Below are 14,374 nucleotides of genomic sequence, written 5' to 3'. Positions count from 1 at the left end.
TTTGCTTCGTGAGCAATTGAGGTAATATAACACGGGACATAACATTGAAACTAAAATAGAAAAGCTTGAACTTACATTTGACATAGAAAACTGAAGATACTGTACAAAAGCCGATACTTTTCTTCACCCCTTTTGACTAGGCTTTATATAGATTACAGAATAAGGTAACTGTGCAAATTTAACAACCAAAACGTCAGAAAGAGTTTCAGAAATACTGAACAAATTTTAGAAAAGCACAAACAGAGAAATGTAATATGTTTTTAGTAGAGGAAAGAACTGGATCCTCCAAGTGCTCCCAAATGATGCTACCATGGCAGATAGCATACGGCTGATGTCTGGATGGAAACAACAGGTAGTCAACCCTACAGTCAAACAAAGAAAATGACCTGAGCTCTGTTTGAACCATGTGAGGAGTTGGAGCTCAGAAGAATCTGAAATCTGTGAAGGGCCCGAGACCTATAGGGGTCCCACTGGCCCTATATTTGTGTTTTGTTTTTTGTTTTTTTTAGTTTGCAATCATGTCCTTAAATGGTAGTTTGTTTGACAATATGCACAACATGAGCACACAATGACGTGAGATGACAAAGGCCTATTACCGTAGTTGTGCAGGTAATGTGCAGGTAAATTAATTCATTTAAATGAATCAATCTTTTTTCTAGCCCCGAACAGTGCGGTACATCAGGTCAGAAATACACTCGTGCCCTGCAGTGGCTCAGTGTTTGCTGCCCTCTTGTGATCATAAATCTCCGAGAAACTTGTTGCGACAGGGCACCGGCCAAAACAGCTAGCAGTGAGCTAGCTGCCGTTAGCTGCTCCGTTCCCAGTAGCAGCCGTGCCGCAGAGAAACTCGTGCTCCGTCCACACACCAATGACAGGGACACCACACTCACAGATATGCGCCTGGATATTGACTGATATTCGGCTGGCTGGTTGGACCTCCCTGTATCACCAACGCTCCGTGAAGCTATCTCCGATCCGAAAGGCACAGTAACTTAACTCTCGGTGAGTAGCCGTGCTGAGGGAGCCAGAGCCCTGCCTCAGCACGAGTCATTTAAGTTAGCTAACTCACCAAGTAGCTGTTCATCTCTGTGTTTACATGCAATGTGGCCATCAATTGAATTGTGTTTTTTCTATTTTAATTATATATGGCATGATACAGTGCCGGATATGCAAGGAGTCACCCATATGAATGGCTAATTTAGCTCTTGAATCCTGCAGTCATGCTATTTGCCTGGACTAGTGGTTAGCATGTAGCATTAGCCGATTGAGCCTATCCACCGTCAGGTAAACTCGGGTACCAGTAATACTTCGTACAATGCTGATTTTAGCAGCCACTGATAGTCTATTTTACATACGTGGTTGGTGTTCGGATTAGTAACAGCCCCCGAGTTGTTCATCTGCATGTCATGCTAATGTTAGCTACCGATTTCCCCTTAAGTGTAAATGCTAACATCACAGGTTACGGCAAGTTTCCCGAAAAAAACAAAATACAACAACAACAACATAGTGTGCCACCCCAATACACGGTGTTACCCTCAGACAAACAAAATGCTACCGCAGGTAACGCCAATTAGTAGCCGGGTCCACCGTCAACTATCCCGGCTGTTTGTTTACGCTAGTCCGATGATTCCTTAGCGTGTGATGGTGGCAGGCCTTGGGTGGTCTAGGACGCGTATGATTTTAGGAGGATTTTAATGACAACAGAACATAACTGTCATTTTGGCAACGGTGTTGTTAGTGTGTGTGTTTGTGTGATTGATTGATTGATTGATTGAAGCTGTTAACTGCTGTGCCAGACATATGGTAAGATGTTTCAAGTCAACCTTGTCCTCACCGTCAGGATATGGATCCTGAACGACTGAAGCGAAGAGAGGAGATTCAGAAAGCGATGAGTTTTATTCAGTAAGTGAATAACTCCTTCAAATTAACAAACAATGAGGCATTTCAAGTGGAGACCATGTGTAGAAAGAACACTGACAGTTGTCTTTTACTTCCGTCCACAGGTCGTCACTGCCTTTTCCTGAGCCAGAGAGTTACGAGGTTTGTATCTGCCCTTTTTGCCCTTATGTTGACTACCTGCAGAATTTACCACGACTTTCCTCAATTTGTTCTCTTGTTGACAAAATTTTAATCTTATTGTATCTTGTCTTCCATCTTTCTCTGTTGCTTTACTTGGTCTTTTTCTTTTCTCTCTGTGTCCTTCTGACTGTTCATATTACCTTCCTGCCCATGATAAAAATGTTTTGTCTTCTTTTTTTTCTTTTTTTTCTTTTTATAATCTCTTCCGATATTCCCACCAGGCATTTCTGACTCAGTTGGTGTGCAACTTGCTGGATGAGGGCAATTCTTGCTTCCGAGATGGGGATTGGCGCCAGGCGTCTCAACAGTATGGGGAGGGAATAAGTGTTGCCCGCTACGCCCAAGCCGAGGCCCTTGTCATCCCCCACGAGTTGCTGGAGAGCCTCTATGTCAACAGGGCTGCCGCCTTCTATCAGATGGTGAGGGAGAAGGGGCTTGGTGGGAATGTGTCATCTGCTCTGTCTCTGTGGATTAGTAGAAAACTGTAGGGGATGGATGTTTGAATGATGCGTGATTAGTCGCTATTAAACCACAATTTTGAACTGTGGTCTTTGAAAACACACATTATGACTGTGACACGTTATGACCGTATTTTGGGTGTTACAAAAATGGATTTACGCTGACTGCCAGATTTCTCTTCCTGAAATTACTCAATAGTGCAACTTCATCTGTTGTGTTTACCCATAATTTAGCTGCAGAATTTCACTTCTACATCACCACAGTTTAAAATCTTTATGCATGCATTCAGGTAATTTGTTTATATTAGTGTTTTTGTGAGTGGGAGCAAGAAGGGTTTATAATTTTGAGATATAATATCTGTAATGATACTACGTTAAGTAGAGGTTTTTAGGCTTTGTACATGGTTGTGGTTGATGCAACAAAATATCCGCTGGTTTGATAATCTTTTGTTGGTGTTGTTTGAAGCTAGATTGAGTGCATTCACTAGCAGAATTGATCTGACGTGTATCAAAAATGTTTTTTTCACAGACAAATCTGTTTTTCCAATGCAGTGGAACTCTTTTGTGTTTACTCTGTGTGTGTCTTTCCTGTGTTAGAGGGAGTATGACCGAGGTGTTCAAGACTGTGACAGTGCACTGTATGTGTCAGAGGGCAGTCGCAGGGCTTTGTACCGCAGAGCACTTTGTCTGAGGGAGTTGGGACGACTCAGAGAGGCCTATGAATGTGGAACCAAATGTCTCCTAACTGCACCACATGTATGTCAACACTGAAAGAACAAATAAAATTTCTCTTATTCATAAAATTGTTAGATAATGGAGAAATTTGAAACAGAGACAAATGTCAGTGTGCATTTTAAATATGATTTTTATGTGATGGCTTCTTGACTGCATTGTTTTCATATTAGAATTTACCTGAAAATTGTAAGTGCCCTTCCGTCATTCATCTTCTAGGACCGACAGGTGAGTGAATTGGCCCAGGATCTAGCGAATAAACTGGGCCTGAAGGGCCGCAAAGCTTACGTCAGCCCTCAGACAGAGTCGACAGCTGGTGAAGGGGAGAGTCATGGGGAGACTTCCCCACCCACAGGAGAGGTGGGTGCTGTTGTCTAACTTTACAGCTTGTGATATTGTGACTGCACGAGAAGCTAACAAGGTTATACTCTCTGATTTTCTTTAGATGTCCTCCAATGGGCTGGAATCTTTGGGTGACATGGGACCTGGTATGGAAAACTGGCAAAACGTGAATTTTTCTGATCCCACACGTTCCCTTCTCTGTTCCTATATTCTCTGATTTGAGTTTTTCCTTTAGCGGATATGTCAAATGCTCAGTGCATCCCAGCTCCTTTGGCCACACCCATTCCAGTCAGTGATGATCCGGCAACCCCTGTGGTGACGCCATGCACTGACTTATCTGAGAGTCCCAGCAGCCAGGCCCTGCCTCCCATGCCGTACTCTGTCCCAGTGTCTGAGCACATGGACGAATGCAGCAGTGTCATCAAGGACGAGCTCAACAGTCTGCTGGAATGCATCCCCAAGAAAGTCAGTGAGGCGAGTGAGGGACAGAGACAAAAAGAACCTAACTAGCCTTATAACCAACCATAGTTTTGCTACAACATAACAGCAGCCTCTGTTGGTCTCAGTTAATTGAACTTACTAAACTTTTTGTCTGTCTTGCTCCAGAGTCCAGTCCAGGGTGCTATCCCCACAAACCTTCCCAACACTGCGGTTGCTCTCCGGCCTCCGTACTCCCCCAACCTTCCAGCCCCATCACCCCAACTGCCTCCAGCCTTCTTCAGCTCCCCCATTAGTGACATGGCCACTCTAGAGCCTTACTCGCCGCTGGCTCAGCGGGACCAAGGCTCAACCCAGGCGCAGGACGCACTGGGAGGCTTTTCCTCAGGGGCTGCGGATGGAGAAGGGAAGGCAGGTGTTGCTGCTGGTGGTCTGGACTCATTGTCCGAGTACACTCTCCCAGGTGAGCTAATTAGTAAAAGTCTTAACATTTTGTGTGTATTTTTTATTTTTTTTCCCCCTGATTGAGCTCAAAATCGGAGAGCAATGTTTGAAAATGACACATAGAAGTCAAATATGTGTTGTCAGTCAGTGCTAGAAATTAATTTGAAATTGGAGTCACTCAGTTTTTGCAGTATGATTTATGAGCCCCCTGTACAGTTAATCTGCATTTGTGTGTAGATGTTGTGCATAGGGGCTGATTTTTAACATTTTTAAATTATTATATAAAAATCACAGTGTCATTCTTCTCTTTATTGAAAACTCTTTCAGACATATGAGAGAATATCACGTTAAGGCTACATTCATGCTAACTAATTTTGAAATGAAAACAATCTTCACCCCGACAAGCTAATTAGTTCCACATCAGAAATGGCTTCCATCCATCCATACCAACACACCTGAAAACTAATATGGCAATTGTAGTACTAGTATGAACAGGGGACAGATTGTCAATTCTGCAGGTGGTTTATATGTTCAAAGTGCTTTGAACAGTAATAGTATTAAAATGCAGATTTGAACTGCACACCTTTACAATTAGTGGTCACATAACGTGTTAGACCCAGCCTAACACGTTATGTGACCAAAGACCAAACCTAACGCTTTTTTTTTTTTTTAAACCAACCAACCAGATCAAAACGTAGATTTCAAGATAAAATGGGGCCAGCAGTGTTTCCAAAGATCCACAATTGACAAAAATGGCATAAATGTTACGTACTAGAAAGTATATGTGTAGATGTAGTCTCAGAAATAGATCAGTTAATGCTACAACAGAAGTTGATTGTAAAGGGACCAGGTGTGCATCAGGAGCAGACAGTATGAGTCAGCATCATTACAATAAGGTGTCTGACACCAGTGTCCTTGTGTCTGTGGTCTTCAGGGGGACGAGTGTGTCACAGCTTCATCCCGGGAATGCGCAACAACAGTGCTGCACATGCGGTGAGTAACACATACAATATTTAATTCTTTACCCTGTTACTGGTGAAGAAAATGGCGGCATGATTTCAAATTGTTGCATTTATGACTATGCAGTTTTGCTATTATCATTCTCTTCTTTTTCAGAATGGTCCAGCGGGAACAAACCTGTCTCTGCTCTCCAGGAATCCTCTGGCAGCCACACATGAATTTCGACAGGCTTGTCATGCCTGTTACAGCCGAATAGGTTTGTTTAAGTCACTGACATCTTTATTTTGACTGGCTGCTATTATCATTCCATTTTCTTAGTTTATAATGGGTAGTTGCATTGTTGCCCTTTCCAGCAGATTATAAAGTGATCCTGTGAAATGTTCAAGCGTAGCTTTTAAGTGATGTTTGACCATGAAAAACCAAAACAGAATCCTTAATTGATCCCCAGGGAGAAGCTTGGTGGAAAATTTTGTGACAAGTAGATATTCTGTTTGCCCTGTAACTTAACCTTTCCTCCTCGTGCTATCAGGTCCACATGTGATGGACTACAAGTATCAGCCAGAGGCAGCCCATCGCTGCAAACGAGATGTTCTGCTGTGTCGTCTCAAGAACACAGATGACCCCACATGGAAGAGGATCAGGCCCCGGCCTGCACGGAACAACTTCCTGGGGGCATTTGTACTCTGTAAAGGTGAGCTTTCACTATCAATCAAATACCTGTGTATGTTCTAATTGGGAAGTAGCGGGTTAAAGAGGGCAGCCATCAGTCAGATGCAACTGTGGATGTGTTTTGCTTTACACGCTGACTGTCCCGACTCTGGTTCCTCCAGAGGTACAGGAGCGTCAGGAGTGCCAGTATGGGGAGAACTGTACGTTTGCCTACTGCCAGGAGGAAATTGATGTGTGGACACAAGAGAGGAAGGGTGCACTGAGCCGCGAGCTGCTGTTTGATCCTTTGGGCAGCACAGAGCGACGGGCACTCAGTGTCACCAGGCTGCTGCAGCTCCATATGGGAATGTTCATGTTCCTCTGTGAGGTAATACAACAGTGTGAGGCTCTGTTTCATCTATTGTTTTGCTGCCCTATGATCTGCACCTTTGGTACATTGGAAATAAATTGTAGTTAATATACATCTCTTATACCTTTTTCTACAGGAATGTTTTGACAGTAAACCTCGAATTATTAGCAAACGCAGCAAAGAAAATTTAGCAGTGTGCTCAAACCTCACAGCACGTCACCCGTTTGACGATAACAAGTGAGTGTGTTGTGTTTTTCAAATGAAAATTTTTCGGAGAAAAACAAAACAGCCAGTTGTATTTAGTTCAGTTACACTGTAATAAGAGTAGATCAGTCCCCACTGTATTCTGAAAACCTCCTACTGCCTGCCCATAATAATGTATCATGTACCTGCTGCAGGTGCCTGGTGCATGTGGTGAGGTCAGCCAATGTGCGCTACAGTAAGGTACGTCCCCTGCATCCCCTCTGTCAGTTCGACGTATGTCGCCATGAGGTCCGCTATGGCTGCCAGCGTGAGGACAGCTGCTCTTTTGCGCACTCAGTCATTGAGCTTAAATGCTGGGTCCTACAGCAGGACACTGGTGGGTAGAAAACATGCATAGTTTCAAAAAATGTCATCCTTTGATTACAGTTAGAGATTTACTATGCTGGCAACACTGAAATAGTCTAAGATGCCAATATGGAAAAATTGTCTCTTAGTGTAAGTTTTTATAAAGCCATTGAAGATTTTTTTCACATAGCTACTTCCTGAATTTTCTTCAGGTATAACCCATGAAGAGATGGTGCAGGAGTCGAAGAGACACTGGCAAAGGCTAGAGCAGAATGCTCAGAAGCAGCAGAAGGTGAGGCACTGACATGGTTGGAAATGTTACTCTGTATATTTACCCTCTGATTTACACTAAGTGTCGTCAGTTCCTCCAGTACTGCAGAGGTGGTCAATGTCAATGTCCAGTGTTAGCCCTGAATGGGTGATTGAGAACAGAGCTGCATGTTTCCTCTGAGCCAGAGGGCAGCCAGGTGTTTTCACATCAAATAACTTGACCTCAATTTAAGTTGAATTATCTTAGTTAACTAGCTTGTTTATTAGAGTTTTGCAATCAAAATAAATGGGGCATTTTTTAATATGGTTGAACAGCTGTCTTCTTTTAATGTCTATTTGTTTATCTAGCTTTATGCAAAATGCAATTAAAATAAGCTAAAATGCCCTCTTAGAATGTTGTTATATGTCGTTCAGAGTGGTGAGGAGAAAATTATTGATTGGTCTCTCATCACAGTTAACTTCTCCTTTCTCCCTCTCTTCAGCCCATCCATATCCCACATCCCAGCAGCAGTGTACCTGCAGGAGTTGGCGGAATGGTCGGTGGTGCTGGAGGATTGGGGAGCGACGGCCTAGGCAGTGGTGGTGTGAGCCCAATGGGAGGGGTTGGGGTGGGGGGGTTAGGAGCTGTAGCAGGACGCGGACGACCGCTCAACCTAAAGATGAAATTTGTGTGCGGCCAGTGCTGGAGAGAAGGACAGGTCAACGAGCCTGACAAGAACCTCAAGTACTGCACTGCCAAAGCACGACACAGGTGAGAACTATCACACAACAGTGGCACAAGGTGTTGAATTTAGAGTGAAATTGAATGAAGGCCAGTGGGATTTTTGTTTTCAAATTTGATGTTATTTTGATTCAGCTACACCTTTTTATACACCTAGAGCAGCGGTTTTCAAAGTGTGAGGTTAATAATAATAATAATAATTAGGGGGGGTGGCATGCTTTTGAGCTCTCTTAGGGGAGACTCACTATCCCACACTTTGAAAACCCCTGACCTAGAGGTGTGGTTGTTCTTACACATGTGCAGTTGCTGCCAGTCAAAGCATGAGGGGCAACCTGTGATGGGAGGGTCACACGGATTCTGCTGTCTAAATTACATATGACAGCTTGGATTTGGATTTTAGTTTTGTTTTTTGTTTTTTTTTTCCTGCTATCACAGTGTCACAGTAGTGACACGTGTCTCAGAACTAAATGAACTGTTGACTCCACATTTTTTTGGCTCCTCACTTCTCTTTCAGCTTGGTTCCTATGTTTAAATTAACAGCGGCTCTCTGTCTCTTTAGCTGGACAAAGGAGCGACGAGTTCTGCTAGTGAAATCATTTGAGAAGAAGAAGTGGGTTGTTGTTCGGCCCCTGCCTTTCTCCCGCACGTACCCACAGCAATACGATGTGAGTGCCTCGTTTTCTTTGCGGCAGTCATTATGCAGTCTGTCATCTTCTTCCACCCCTCTCACATGCTGAGTGCAGCTGACTCTGTTATTGCCCTCTGGCACAGGTGTCATTATAAATGTGGTTTTGCCTGCAGCCCTGTCTAGTCTGCAGTGAGGTTTTTCACGTTAGTTGCCACAAGTTTTAACTGGTTGTCTCCAGTCTCCCTTTATGATCAGTCAGATATTGGTGTCTTTTTTTTTTTTTTTTTTTTTAAGTAACAATACATCAGCAACTGTAGGATGGCCACACATGGCTGCATTTAGTTTTATCCAACTCTTTTCGAAACCACTGTTGTTTTCCAACACAACATGGTCTACCACTGACGTACACTAATGATGTCAACTGACACATCACAAGGCAAAGGTCCAACAAAACAGCTTCATTGCTGTCTAGCACTCTGTAACCCTGACGTTTTCTCTCTCTCTCTCACCCAGATGTGTGTACATGTGATGAAGCAGAAGAAATGCCACTATATTGGGAACTGCTCATTCGCTCACAGTGTGGAAGAAAGGGACGTCTGGACATACATGAAGAACAACAGCTGTAAGCATTATGTCCTCCTCAAACCACTGCAAAAACAAACCATGTTCTTCCCTTGTATTGGGGTCTGGTTTGGTATAATCATGTTATAGTTCAAATTTGAATTTAAGTGTAAGAGCTTTTGTCATTCAGTGTGCGGTATATTAATTCAGAAGGAAACACATTTCTGTGGATGTGTTCTAACAATGTTTGCTGTGCCTCACTTTGCCCGCCATTACAGTCACAGTCAAGGCTTGTAATTACACAGATTTTTGAAGTGCCTACCTCACTCCACTTGCACTGATTATTCTTCAACATAATACACTCTGATCAAGGTCACTGAGGTTTCCCACTTTACCTGTCTTTCTTATCGTCACCCGTCTGCAGTGAGAGACATGCAGCAGATGTATGAATTATGGCTGCAGCTCACCAATCAGAGTAGACGCACAGATAGCTCAGCTGTGACCCCGCCTCCAGAGGACAAGCAGGTCACCATAACGGCAGATTACACAGAAAGCATGGTAAGTGGTTAATAAGTCTTAAATCAGGCATGAAATACTTCAGGGGCCTGAGTGTCACCTGAATATGGGGCAGGCAATTTCTCCACTAATGTCTCAGGTGAAATCTGATGAATATAGTAATATATAGATACTGGAAGAATCTGCTCTAGCTTTCTATTGTGTGACAGATGTATTATTACAGACTAGGGAGAGAATAAAACAATTTCATTGGTTTAATTTATAAAAACAAACAAAAAAAAATGTTGTTTCTTAGTCTGATAGCTCAGCCCATTTGTATTTGAGATGGTTCAAACTAGCTATCAAATACAGCAAAAGTAAGTAAGTAGTACACTTACAAAGTCTGAAAACCATTTGCATGTAAATTCACTGAAGTCATCTCATCTGGCTATTTTGACATAATTGTTGGTGTGTAAGAGATGAGCTGTGTTTGTGTGCCTTTCAGGGAGGCCGGCGGTTGTCAGATGGGGACGACCTCTGAGTTTTGCTGTGTTGCCCAGAGGCAGCTGATTGCTACTGAGCTACAGCCAGAGACAGAGGCACACAACACCAGCTACATCTGAACAGTCTCACCTTACCGTGCTGACCTCCTCTAGCACCCAGCCAGCAGTGTGAAAGCAAATGGACACACAACAGAACAGTTGAACACATGCACATGCACACACTTCACTCAGCACGACACACAAGTTACAGGCACCGGTTAACGCAAAAGCCAGCTTTGTCAGTAACAATACAGGACTTGGCTTTAGCGTTTTGTTCTCTTTCATGCTGCAGTTACACACAGCACCTTTAGGTTCTTGTTCCCCTCCATCACATTCCACAGGTAACTAGTTCTCCTCTGACTAAAATAATCAGCTAGTGTTCCCTAGTGCTCTTTGGATTTATCAGTTGTGTCCACCAGGCACATCTTTTATTTTAGCTTTTTTGAATCCTCACTCCACTGAAACGATTCCTGCTTGAGTGCGCTGGTCGCAGCTCTTAATTTTTTGCTTGGTAAAAATTCAATTGAAGCTCAGCGCTCTGTAACTTTGGAGTGCCAAAAATACCAAGCCCTCTGTGTTGTGATGGTTGAAGAAACAATGAAGCATCAATGAAAGATGTGCTTGGTGGACACCCCTCGATAAGGTGCAAAACAACAAAATCCTACTCTCCTTTCTTAGTGGGAATATAGCAAGAGGATCAAATAAGTTTTTGGAGATAGGTGATTTTAAGCAACATTTTTTTTTTCCAAGGGGAGTTGTACTTCCTTGTTATATTGTCTGCCATATTGGTAGAACACTATGAATGTAACGCCTGCATGGGCCTTTAAAATGAGGAAATTAGTCATTTAAAACATTGCTGTGGTTGTGGAATGTATGCAAGTATACTTAGATGCCCAAAAATGAGCTTGTGTAACATAATTTCTCACAGTCCCCCCCTTACTGATAGACAAAAAGATCATTTGATAACTGTAAGCGTATGGGACAAGTGCGCACACGCACACACACACCCCCCCCCCCCCCCCTCCTCTCACATATTAACCGTGTGGTTGCTGTCAGCCAACAACCGGGTTATCAGAGCAGGCTTTAATGTTGGTTCCTTACAAGATGACATACAGGGGGATAAAATTACCGTTTCATTAAAAAAAAAAATTCTCAGCCTTACACAAGGGGCTGCAGTAATTGTTGCAACCGAGGGGCTGTAGAGCATCATGTCCTTCAAGCAGCCTACCAATGTGAGGATGGTGTTGGATGGCTACAGAGAAGTGACTGCTGAACACTTGCAAAGTCCTGCCTAGAGCTGCTCTCAGCAATAGATCAGCACAGACCTCGGTTGTCAGTTCAGAAATGATGACCTCACTTGGGCTGAAGCACAGTGAAAATAGTGACTGTGTTGAAAGTTGTGACTTATGTTGGGGAAAAAAAATAAATAACAGTAATAATTTACGAAAAAAGGAATGATTATTTAAAGATTGAAAAATCTGGGAGAAAATTATTGAAAAAGATTGAAGATTATGAAGAATATATTTTTCTATAGGCAATCATTAGATGGTTTATGATGATTTTGAATGTTCAGGGCAAGTTGCCATGTGTTCAGTCAAACTGGGGTCATTATTTCCACTTGAAACCACTCCCACAACCTTCACAAGGAAACCTGTTTTCCTCATACACACACAAATGTTTTGTTCCAGATAGCAAACGGTAGCCCTGATGTAACCCTTTTCATTACAAGAAACCTGCTAGCTTGAGACAGGGAAACCATTCGCACCACATCTTGTGCCTATAAACCACACATCTGCATGTGACATGAACACGTATGTGAAAACATGTGTGCAGACACACACACACACGCGCACACAAAAACACAAACACAAAGAGGCAGGATATCCGTTGTCTTATTCTTGCCATTAATGTGGATGGTGATGCAATGGAGTTATGTCTATATTCAAATACATATAAACACATTATGCATATTTACAAATAATGGTATACTACTAATAATAATTGATAACTTAGCGGTTAAGCTTAATAAATATATAACCTGAAAAGCTGTATTGATTACATAGAAGAACTTCTTGTTATTGAGGTATTGCTATATGACATGTATCGCTGAACTAGATGACGATAGTAATTGTTTTTTTTTGTTTGTTTTTTTTTTTAAATGATTCTTTTATTTTGTAATTTTTTTCCTTCTGTGCGGGATGTTCCAGACAGGGTTTGTTTGACGGGATTGCAGCAGAGATTGATTTGAGTTGAAGGTTGGCTGTGCAGAAACCGGTTGCCAAGGGTCAAGTCTTTACCTTAAAGCAGACAAGTGGAATGAGCCACTCAACGGAGGGCTGGTGTTTAATTTTGTTTTTTTTGTTTGTTTGGGTTTGCTTTTTGGTTTTGTTTTGTTTTGTTTTTTTTTCCCAAGTGCAGCATCTATATTGTGCACAAAATATGGGAAAATCCTATGCTGCTAATTTTCTATCCAGAATGACTTTGGCTCAATCCAATGGATCAATCCCACAAATGGCTGGATCCATGCCTTCCAAAATACTGATATTACACTCAAGCAGTTCTTAAAGCATATGGGGATCAAATCAGATGAATTTAAATACTACATCTTATCAACAGAGAAATGGTTGCAACTCCATTTGTCTTAATTTCCCATCCCCTGAAAACTGACTACACCAGAATTTAGGTGGGCAACCTTGAAACTGGGTTGAGCCTAAAACGCAGGTCTCGGATCAGTTTCACTGGTCTCTAAGCAGCGGTTTGTTAGGAGATTGTTGATGATGAGTCCTTGTCTGGAGCAGCCCAGGTATTAGCTTCTTTGAGGGATCGTATTACTACTACTTCTAGTATTATGATGAATATGATGACGATAATGATTGCTATCTATTGACTATTTCTATTTCTCTTCTATATGCTATTGATTATATGTATGTTAATTGCAATGTATAACTCTCTCTTTATATATGTATCCATGTATGAATATAATAATTTTACAGTAAATATATGCGTCTCTGTATGCAGCAGTGCACAGCTGTCTCAGAGGCAGTGAGTACAAAACACCCAATTTCTAGTTTGCTCTTCTGATACTTTTTAAAATCCTGCAGCTGACGACGACAAATATCAGCTACCATCAGCTGCCATTTGTCAGTTGTGCAATATATTGACCCGCTATATATTAATATTGTCTGGGCTCTGTAGGCTGAAGGACAGTAAAGACACTGGCCAAAGGAAAAAAGGATAGTTGATGAATTAACTATATATGCTGTCTCTCAGTGTTAGTCTATCAGCAGAGCTCCTTGCTCACTGCCTTTGCTGTGTGTTTTTGTATAATTTGATTCAACAGACAAAAAGACAGATCTGGAAACAAATGCATACATAGAGGCCTATATACTCCCGTATAGCGCCTTATTTGATATACTACACCTATAAGATGATACATACCCCTATTGTATAATCCTGCTTACTATATACAGTATGATACCTGATACCTATTATAATACTTAGATACCCTTATAAGGTAATTTAGATAAGAGATGGTGGAACTATTTTATTTCTGTGGCTGTGGAAGAGTTTGATGTGATCAGTAACGTGTTTCCATCTTGTTTTTCAGGGAGTTTAAAAAGGAGAAGTTGTTAAGAGTGCCACGTACTCAAATTTTCTATCCTTGTTTAACCTGTTAAGCCCGATTGGCAGCATGTTCCTACTGCATCGATACACAAACCAAATCTCATAGCAATTTTCTTGCATTAGTTTGGAGTTTCCATCATGCTGTACAAGTGAGGAAACCAATCTCCAAGACCTGAAGTTAATGTGGCACTGGACATTGGGCCCCAGTGCAGAAGTCACTCTCTCTGTCCTTATCTGTGGAAGACGTTTGATACCAAATTGTTCCATTTTTGTTTGTCCTTTCTGGATCCTCCAGAGCATAGTCAATGCTGTGCACCAATCAGATACATTAAATTTAGTAAAAACAAGATCCTTTTGACTTCAAAAGGCTTTTAATATTGCAACTTGACATGGGTAAATAACACAAAGCTTCTGTATGAATTGGAGCAGTACTCATTAAGTATGGCTTAACTGCGTTGTGTTGCTGTTAAGATTGGAGTGGAATTTTTGTGCCTGTTTCAGACCTGGCATGTT

At 42.0% G+C, this 14,374-nt stretch overlaps 1 protein-coding gene across 2 annotated transcripts; it reads left to right on the top strand.

The window, feature by feature from the left end:
- Window positions 1-763: 763 nt before the first annotated feature.
- Window positions 764-11,457, top strand: zc3h7bb (zinc finger CCCH-type containing 7Bb). Of its 2 annotated transcripts, none has more exons than XM_029527954.1 (21): window positions 764-1,002; window positions 1,841-1,902; window positions 2,004-2,040; window positions 2,301-2,498; window positions 3,135-3,293; window positions 3,489-3,629; window positions 3,715-3,757; window positions 3,847-4,076; window positions 4,218-4,512; window positions 5,428-5,486; window positions 5,610-5,709; window positions 5,983-6,144; window positions 6,284-6,489; window positions 6,608-6,708; window positions 6,870-7,051; window positions 7,233-7,312; window positions 7,773-8,041; window positions 8,571-8,676; window positions 9,153-9,261; window positions 9,625-9,758; window positions 10,201-11,457. In XM_029527954.1, exons 2-21 carry the CDS (start codon window positions 1,844-1,846, stop codon window positions 10,234-10,236), a joined length of 2,706 nt encoding a protein of 901 aa, XP_029383814.1. In that variant the 5' UTR covers window positions 764-1,002; window positions 1,841-1,843; the 3' UTR covers window positions 10,237-11,457. The 2 variants fall into 2 exon arrangements, with proteins under 2 accessions (XP_029383814.1, XP_029383813.1); XM_029527953.1 differs by having other exon boundaries at window positions 3,847-4,085.
- The last annotated feature ends 2,917 nt before the right edge of the window (window positions 11,458-14,374 follow it).

The sequence above is a fragment of the Echeneis naucrates genome, chromosome 19 (genome assembly GCF_900963305.1).
Source record: "Echeneis naucrates chromosome 19, fEcheNa1.1, whole genome shotgun sequence".
Classification (NCBI taxonomy): domain Eukaryota; kingdom Metazoa; phylum Chordata; class Actinopteri; order Carangiformes; family Echeneidae; genus Echeneis; species Echeneis naucrates.
Note: the sequence above shows the minus strand (reverse complement) of the source record. Positions and strands in the feature narration are given on the sequence as shown.